At 33.8% G+C, this 9590-nt stretch overlaps 1 protein-coding gene across 1 annotated transcript; it reads left to right on the top strand.

Moving 5' to 3' along the window:
* The first annotated feature begins 1470 nt into the window (after positions 1 to 1470).
* Positions 1471 to 2933, top strand: LOC111900856 (uncharacterized GPI-anchored protein At5g19250). Its single transcript, XM_023896732.2, has 2 exons — positions 1471 to 1629; positions 2305 to 2933. The coding sequence occupies exons 1-2, from the start codon at positions 1542 to 1544 to the stop codon at positions 2814 to 2816; spliced, it is 600 nt and encodes a 199-aa protein (XP_023752500.1). The 5' UTR covers positions 1471 to 1541; the 3' UTR covers positions 2817 to 2933.
* Positions 2934 to 9590: the final 6657 nt, after the last annotated feature.

Consider the following 9590-nt stretch of genomic DNA (forward strand, 5'->3'; position numbering starts at 1 on the left):
GCTGAGAGTACCTATGGCAGTGGGAACAAGACTAACTCCTTCATTAGATACCCTAGCTGTTGATTTAACTCTTTATCGAAGCATGATAGGGTCTTTGTTGTACTTAACTGCAAGCAGACCTGATATTATGTTTTGGGTATGTAATTGTGCTAGGTATCAAGGTAATCCCAGAGAACCTCATTTAACTGTAGTGAAAAATATTTTTCGATATCTTAAGGGGACTGTGTCGTTAGGACTTTGGTATCCTTCAAAATCAGGATTCTTTATTCAAGCTTTTTCAGATTCTGATCTAGGAGGATGCACTTTGGATAGGAAAAGTACAAGTGGTGGATGTCAACTATTGGATGGAAAATTGGTGAGTTGGCAATCGAAGAAGCAAACTTGTGTTGCTATATCAACTGCTGAGGCTGAATATATTTCAGCTGCTGCTTGCACTTCGCAAATCATTTAGATTTAGAGTCAACTTCGTGATTATGCGATAAATATGAAAAAGATTCCTTTGTATTGTGATTCTCAAAGTGCAATTCGCATTTGTCATAATCCAGTACAACACTCAAAGACAAAATGCATTGCTCTTCGATATCATTTTATCAAAGATCATGTGGAAGATGGGAATATTGAAATTCATTTTGTTAAAACCACTGAACAACTTGCTGATATTTTTACTAAACCTCTTGATGAAAAATCATTTGTAAGAATTTTAGCAGGTTTGGGGATGATCGATGTGAATTCAGTTTCAAAATCTCAAGAATGAAAGGTCCATTCAGCAGCTCTGAGTCAGAATTGTTCAGAAGTTACTGTACATTCAGAGGCTTCGCATGGCTTCACATCTGTACAACTGGTAACTAAGATTCAATTGTTTTTGATAAAAACTTGAAAAATCAAAAATATTTTTTTGTTTTCATTTTCAAAAATACAAAAATCCAAAAAGATTTTATTTTGTTATGTTTTTTTATTTTCGAAAAATTCAAAAATCACAAAAATATTTTTTTTTTTGTTAACTTTGCTCTTTAAGTATGGTGTGTTTTTAGTTTAGTCCAGAGGTTAATGCGAAGAGGTCATGCTTGTATATTTGTATGGAAATGTATTATTTTTTTTTCTCAACCTTGTACTAGTTAGGATGTCCCTAGAAGCATACTGCAGTATGTTGACTCAAACCTCGTATGATCTAAAATTAATTACCTTTTTGAAGTTGCAAAGATCTAAAACGTAACGTAAAATTAAAATAAATTAAATAGTCTTAAGCACCATACCTTATCCATGTGAATATTCATGATTTGCAAAAGAATTTGTGTTTAAAACTTTAAATGATTAATGAACCTAACTTGCCAAGAGTTCGTTATAGGGACCAATGCGTACCAAAATCAACTTTAATGGATTAAACGTGTGAATTCGTGAAAATCCATTAACAGCTTTGAAAATGATGTCCCGCCTGAACGACGACGTTTCGTGTTGCCACTTTACACCACACCACATAACCTGCTCCATATATCATTCCTATCTGCTGTCGTCTCTCTCACCGACCAAGCAAAGAATCAAAGATGTTCATGGAGTATTTTCAAAGACACGCTATTCTCGCTCTCATCCTCCTTTCAATCTTCTGCATCAAACACACAGTCAAGTCCGATGGTATGCTCACTTTCTGGCTTTTAATTCCATTTCTTGATTTACTCGAATTCGAAAACAACCAGCATTAATATATCAAATCTACTTAATACCTTATGTTTGTAGATCATGATTCACGAACTTCTGATTTTTTTTCATGAACTGTCTGCACATTTGAAGTAGCTATTTTTTTTTTTCAAGCTGAACTACTTTTCGTATTTTACTTTTCCCTGTTTGATTCAAGTAAAATTTCTATTACGAGCTTGAAATTAAGCGTGGGGAAAAACGGATTCGAATAAATGATAAGTGAGACTTGGATCTGGTTGATTTCTATATGATTTATGTCGGTGACATTTTTTGCTTTATGGAGATCTAAACTGGTCGACATAGCTTTGAATTTACGATACAAAATCTAAGATTGAAACTGATATCCTCATAAATCATCTGTTACTGTTTCTATAAGTTACAACATCTCACTAGTTACATGTTTCCTATTACAACCGAATCTAGCATTTCAAAAACATAAATGGGGAATAATCCAATTTTCTCAACTTGTGTTTGTCCTTCGGTTCCTCTTGATTTGGGGGAATCTTTAAGGACGCATATTGCAATTTAAGTAATTACGTCAACGAAGCTATATTGATTCCACAAATTAGTTTCATAAAATAAAATGATATAATTTTTGATAATCTTATACAGATGAAGAAGACAATCTATTTTCCGCCATTAACAGCTACCGTGCAACCCTAAACCTAACAACCCTAACACAAAACGACCGAGCAAAATGCCTTGCTGAAAAGATGGCCGACCAATTCAAAAACCAACCATGCACAAACACTACAGGTTCCAACACAGTTCCAGGCACAGAACCAGAGTTCTCAAGTTACCCTGATTTTCTAAACAAATGTCATTTAAATGTCAGCACCACAAGAGATGGATCTGTTCTTCCTGCTTGTGTTCCTAACCTTGATGCAGGCCTTGTAATCTCTAATTACACTCAATCCCAGTATTCCGGTTACTTGAATGACACCAAGTATTCAGGGATTGGGATTGGTTCTGAAGATAATTGGATTGTTGTGGTGTTGACTACAAACACACCCGAAGGTGGTTTTTCCCCTGGTAGTAATGCAGTAAATTTTGTTTCCAAGATTGGTCCTATGCGTTCCACTGTGTTTCTAGTTGTGGGGCTTCTTTCGTTTTTGTGGGTTTGATTGGTGTATGGTTGCTTGTGTTTTGTTTTGAAGTTGTATTAACACGTAGTTGTAGAGGGATTACTTATCGCAATATACTTTTGACCTTTTGAAATGAGGTTTGGATTTTGCATGGAAGTTTCAGTTGTTTTTTCTTGGTTATGTCTTGTATTTGATTTGTAAAATTTAAATTGGAGTTGGATAGCCGAGACTCAAGTCAGTAGTGTCCCTATGCTATGCTGACACGAGTTTTGTCACACCTGTTTTACCTATTCTGGGTAGGACATAAATTAGAATTTTATTTTTGTGATGTGGGGTCTCAAACATATTTAGTGGTGGATCAGACCCAATGATCCGATATGTCCTAACATGGGTAGACCCAATGATCCAATATGCCTTAACATGCTTGGCTTTGATATTATGTTATATAGATAACATATATAGTGGCCGATTAGATTATGTTTAGCTGATGTAGGTCTCCAACAAGATTATTGATATTAGTCCTATTCAAATTATAGTTTTGATTAGTTCTTGATATTTTGTGCAAAAGATCCATAACAGAAACTCATAACATATATAGAGGTCGATTAGATTGTGTGTAGCTAATGTGGGTCTTCAACAACCTTATTGATATCAGTCTAATTGTTGAAATGAGTATTGATATTTTGTCCAAAGAGACATAACAAAGACTCCCAACATTTATAGTGATAAGATTAGATTAGATTGTGTGTAGCTGATATGGGTCTCCAACAAGTTTATTGATATCGGTCTCAGTTATTGTCCGATTAGTATTGGGAGTTAACCGTAAATGGTGTTGGGTTTATTTAGCTTTTACCTTTCTTTCAAGATCCATTCTTTATATTGGTATTTTTGGGGTTTGTTTTAATTAATAGATTATAATGCATTTTATAGCAATATGAAAACAAATTCTATTAAAAGGGAAAGTATGCACGTATTGTAAACAATGCATGATTAAAAAATTGATTTAAGCACAAAAATATTGAAAGGATGGTGAAATCGGGCCTAATCGGTTGTGGTACAGGGTCTTAATATGTATTGGGCGTGCTAACTAGGCCTAGACCATTGCTTACTTTTGGGCTTTTAAGCTGGCCTGAACCCTTTTGAGTTAGGCTTGCAGTTTCAGCATGTCCGGCATACGAAGTGGTGGCTAAACCGGGCTAGACGTTGATGGTAAGCTAGATTTGTACAAAAAAGATCAGTCTCCCACCTGAAAAAGATCAAGATTGAACCAGTATCAAACGAGACCAAACCAAAAAAAAACATATAATTTTTGTGTTAATTACACAATTTTTAATCACACATTATCAAACTTCTTTCCTTTTTTTTCTTATATTAAACTTAAGTGTATTATTTTTAATAAATTTTAATCTATCATTATGATGATCACATATTTGTTAACGAAAAAAAAAGTGAAACCGAAAACAAAAAATTGAAAAATATTGAAACCCAATCGAAGAAAGCATATGGAAAGATCGTGATAGCGGACCGAAAAGACCGAGACTAGACCAAAAAAAGACCAGTCCGAGAAAAAATTGGACAAAAAAAAGACCAACCCAAGATCGTCTGGACTAGTCCGAAAAATATCGGATCGTTGCAAGACCAATTCCAAATGACCAGACCGTTTCGAGATTGACCCGAGACCGGTCCGGGACCGCCAATGTACAACTCTAGTTACCGGTCCGGGACCGCCAATGTACAACTCTAGTTACCGGTCCTAATGTCCCGATGTTCATGCCTATAAAAGGTTGGAGAGGGCCTACAAAAACTAAATTTTCAATTGTTTCTGAAAAAATTAAAGTAATTGTTTTAAAATCCTTTTGAACCGATTAAAAATATATTTATTCGAATTAGTAGGAAAAAAATTATAAAAGTATCACATTTAAAAGTTATCTTGATCTTTTTCATTTGATCTTTGTAGTTTCAACTCTTCATCATCAATGTCGCTTCAAACATAGCTTGTGAGATTCTAACCTTTGTCAATTTCATTTTGAAGTGTTTCATATCAGGTACCAGTGACCGTTTTTGGACCTTGTGTATCAGAAGATTGTCCGAAAATATGAAGATAACTCATGATGATGAGAAATTTGAGCCAACATTTCTCAAGTATTACAGTAAAATGTCAAGTCTCCAAATGTAATGGCCATGTTTTCATACTAGGTAAACCCCGAATAAAATTCATTTTATTTACAATATGATAAATGTTTTTGGTGTATACTAGAATACTAGAATACAAGAAGTTATCACCAGGAATCATACTAGCATTAAGTACATGATCCAAGCCGGGCGCTACAATAGCCTAACCTGTAACACAACAATAACATAACACCATAATCCATAAGGCTTAGTGAATAACAACTAGAATAACATAACAACACGTAGCATTATTTACAATCAAACTTATCACCCTCAATGTTAGGTGCATTTTGTGCACCTTTTTGCACACCTTTTGGTTATTTTTATGCATCTATTTAGTGTATTTTATTTCATTTTACATGTATTTAATTAAAATTCATGTTACTTTCTAGAACAATCTTATTTGCACATTTTTACAGTCTTTCCGGGTGATCCGGAGATGGAAGCACACTTTGGGAGGTGTCGGGAAGCACATGTGAAGGTTTCGAGACGACTGGATGAAAAATGAAAAAAGTTGGAAAATCAAGTTTTCGCCTGGAAACAGAGTCCAATACGAGTCGTGCTGGAATTGCACTCAAAATGAAGCACGACTCATGGTTCACCAAGATGGGAGTTGTTAACCATGCTAAACGCGGGCCGTGTTGATTATCCATATATCAACACGGGTCGTGTTGGCCCACTTATGTAAATTTGAGCATTCTACTTTGGATGAAATCTCGAAGAAAGAATGGAATTTTCCACTCAACAAGGGTCGTGTTCGGCCTAATGACTGTTCTCTGGTAGTTTTTCCTTTTTACTCTATCACAGGATTTTGAGCAATGGGATACACATATTTCATTTCTAGAGCACGGGAGAAGGGAAATTTTAAAGATTTTTGCAAGGTTTCGATTGTAGTCGTTTGAAAACATTTGTTGTTGGATTTTGTAAGTATTGTTTCCAAATTATTTCATCTTTTCTAGAGTTGTTGATTGTTCTAGCTATGTGTGTCTAGAACTCTAATTTCTCCAATTTCGTGTTTGACTTCTTGGTTGTGAATTCAATCATGTGACTTGATGTTTGCTTCTAATTTCTATCTAGTGAATGTGATTTTGTTTCAATTGAATGTTTGACACTAGCTTATTTCTTATTGGCGATTTGAATTAGCTTTAGATCAATCAAGTTATCTAAATCTCAAAATCAGTAATTGCTTTGTAAATTTGAATAAGTAACAAATACTAAGCTGATTTCTATTGAATGAATCAAGTGTGAATCATATTCACACACTTTACACTCTCGAGCTTATGAGGAGTATCAAGTGTTGTTGGGAATATTCACTTCAAGCTTAATGCAACCTTTTGATATCCATTTAAGAGCTTGTTTAGATTCAAATTAAAAGGTTAAGTTATTTTCAAAGAGATTATTTTGAATTTGACAAATTGATGAATGAGAAGTGTTAGAGCTTGTTAACACTTTCAAGTACCAACCTAGATAAAATTGAGTAATTATCATGTCATCTTTGAATCACATTGCTTAGTTGTCATACATGGAGTTGGAGTCATTTATAAAATCTGAATCTATTTCAATTAGTTAATATTTACTTGTTTCTTTAATCATTTACTTCAATTATTACATACAAAACCCCCTTTTTACTTTTGGTGACGAAAATACCTTACACAAAAGGTATAAACTTTATCCCTGTGCCTTTGTGGATCAACCCTGCGTATCCTATACAATCTTTTAATGCAATACAAAAGTGTTATTTTAGAGTATATTATACCCTTAATATTTGTTGAGTTTGACACAACTAATAATATATCTCACATACGATATGCTAATTAATTTTTTACTAATTAGTTATTGTTTCCCGACACCTCATGAAAACTACTAATATTGTTTTACCATAAATTATCACCTGACAAATCTATCAAGACTAAACAATATTTCACCGCTACCATAACAACCCATTTGGGAATCCTCCGTCAAAGGTTACATTACGTTCAGTTTCCATTCCATATATCAACTATCACCTAAACTTATTTCATCAAACTATAGTATACTATCACCTTAATGATACATAATATAACAGTATCATAATATATTAAATTCTCATACTGTGTAACAACACACATCAATAAATATCTGGTGTTAGAGTAGAGTTACTCATCTGGTTAATTAGCAGATTAATTCCAACTTTGTTCTCTGATCTCCGCTGCATATCAGTTTCCCACATACCAACACCGAATCAATAATTTAACAAGTTCCTCAGAACCTATAACCACGTACTACGAGCTAAAAACTATGATCATATCACCAAACTAATTAAACTTCATAATATAAATGCTAATAGCTTAACGTGTAAGCCGTTAAATAAATCGTACACATTCGATAATTCTTGTAATTTGGGGTTTATAACCCTCCTGTGTAGACTATGTATTTGACCATAAGATTCATCTATTAATCTGACCATAAGCTTTGTAATAGCACCATATAACGACTTCATGTAACACATAATCGGGTCTAACAACCCTCTATGGAATATTTCATAATCGTAATTATCTAACAAGGAGATACAATATACCTTAGCTATTCTCGTAACTCGGCATGTGTGTCTCTGTACACTCATAAAATTCTCTAGAGCTCCTCTTAATCAGTTATGCAAGAACTCCCAAACGACACACAAAAGAGCTATTTATACTCATAAGTCTAGCCAGAAGTTCACGATGCTACATGCTTACGGCCGGGCCGCAAAGTAAGCCATGTGTCCTCTTTAATTGCCATGTGTCTCAACATTCAACGCATGTACAAGACCTCACACCTCACATATGTCGCTTTGCAAATGTACTTTGCAAACAATCATAAATTCTTCATACAAACTCCGTTCTTGACAAACTTTATATCCACGAAATCGTCTTCATATGAACTACAACTTTATTCAACTATATTTTGCTACACAAAAATACACATGTAACCTACCAAAAATTAGAGTAAAATTTTCATTTTTTTTCAAAACCAATCCAAAGACCATAATTGTTTACAAAACATTGTTCCAAAAGTAATAATCATAATCAGAGTATCCCAAAGTCCAATATCAAAAAATCAGAAGGATATGCATGATCACACCTTTGATTTCCCCCAATAACAACATGCATACATGAGCTTTTAGCCTGACTGGACTGCCTCTCAATGCCGACAACCTATCTGGACTGCTATTAGAGCCTTCAACATGACTAGACCGCCTCATTGGGCCTACAATCTATCTAGACTGCTCTCTAGGCCTTCGGCCTAACTGACCACCTCGCTGGACCTTTAGTCTCTCCTGACCACCCTAGGTGTTTTAGCCTTATTGTCACACCCACGGACAAGGCGAAACATGCCGGGCTGTGCGACTAAGTTCATGGATCACATATAAACTGAGTATATAGCACAAGTACAACGATAAACAAAACAACATTTGTAGTCCATTATTAAGTTTGAATACAGAGTTCTTATAGATAATAATAGAATAATAGTTTTCCTTAAACAGGTAGGCATATAACAAAACTAGATAGCTAGGTCATTTGTAATCCACGACTAATCTTCTATCTAAAATTTTTGAGGGTCAACACAAAGGTTGGTGAGAGTCACAAGTTTTCTGTAATAAGGATACTTTGAATATGATTCAAAAAGTATTGCCTTTGTTTAAAGTAAATTGTGTTTGAAAATGTTCTATAAAGATAGAAATCTAAATTGTGGTTTCTAGATAATGAAATCTAGTTAAAGTTTATAGTGAAAAAGTTGTATAGATAATGGAGAAACGGACATACGGATAAAGTTAGCTGCCAAAGTTGTACTTAACAACTGCAAATAAGGATAAACAGATGGAAGACAAGTATAATTGATAAGCGTAAGCATAAAAGTGTACGATACTTGTTTAAACGATTGATAAAACTTAGGGTAGTGTACACAAGCACATATATGAACCTAAGATACAAGTTCTATAACTTGTATAAATATATAAACCTATATATTTTTGTGTATATATGAATATTGAAACTACCAAGTTGATAACCGTCTATACGGTCATAACACATTTGTAGTCGAAAAGTATATGTTATTTTTATTAGTTGTATCACTTTAATGACATAAAATATATTGATATTGAGGTTTAGAACTAGCTTGTTTACTTATAAAAAAAACTATCTTGTTTAGTTATAACATGTAAAAGTGGGGCCGTAACACTCACCTTAACGTATGATTGACGGGTATGTGATGTGAGAAAAGCTGAGATGTGTTGCGTTGATAACAAACCGTCGAGATTATTTAGTTTCCTAGAAATATTAACATAAATTAATATGTGAAGGGTTGTTTGTTAACTTAACCAAAGTCCAGGGTCCATTTGTTAATTTAAATAAGTCAAATGGATTAAGCTGTTAATAATTTCCAAATAAGGGACTAAAATTGTGTATTTAATTTATACGTTTAATCTTTGGATTTATTTTGCAAATAAATCCCAAGAGAGGGAATTAATATAAATAAACAAAATACAAGTTTAATGTTTGGGACTTGTTTTAAAAGGATTTCTAGGAGAGGGTGGGTTTTGAACATTTTAATATGAGGTTTTAAGGTTTAGGACTAAGTTTGTAAAGAATTTGGATCAATGGGTTAAATGATTTATTTGGTAAT

The sequence above is a fragment of the Lactuca sativa genome, chromosome 7 (genome assembly GCF_002870075.4).
Source record: "Lactuca sativa cultivar Salinas chromosome 7, Lsat_Salinas_v11, whole genome shotgun sequence".
Classification (NCBI taxonomy): domain Eukaryota; kingdom Viridiplantae; phylum Streptophyta; class Magnoliopsida; order Asterales; family Asteraceae; genus Lactuca; species Lactuca sativa.

Coding starts and splice junctions, on each gene's coding strand:
- LOC111900856 (XM_023896732.2), top strand. CDS start 1,542: ATGTTCATGGAGTATTTTCAAAGACACGCTATTCTCGCTCTCATCCTC. Junction 1,630..2,304: donor ACACACAGTCAAGTCCGATG/GTATGCTCACTT, acceptor AATCTTATACAG/ATGAAGAAGACAATCTATTT.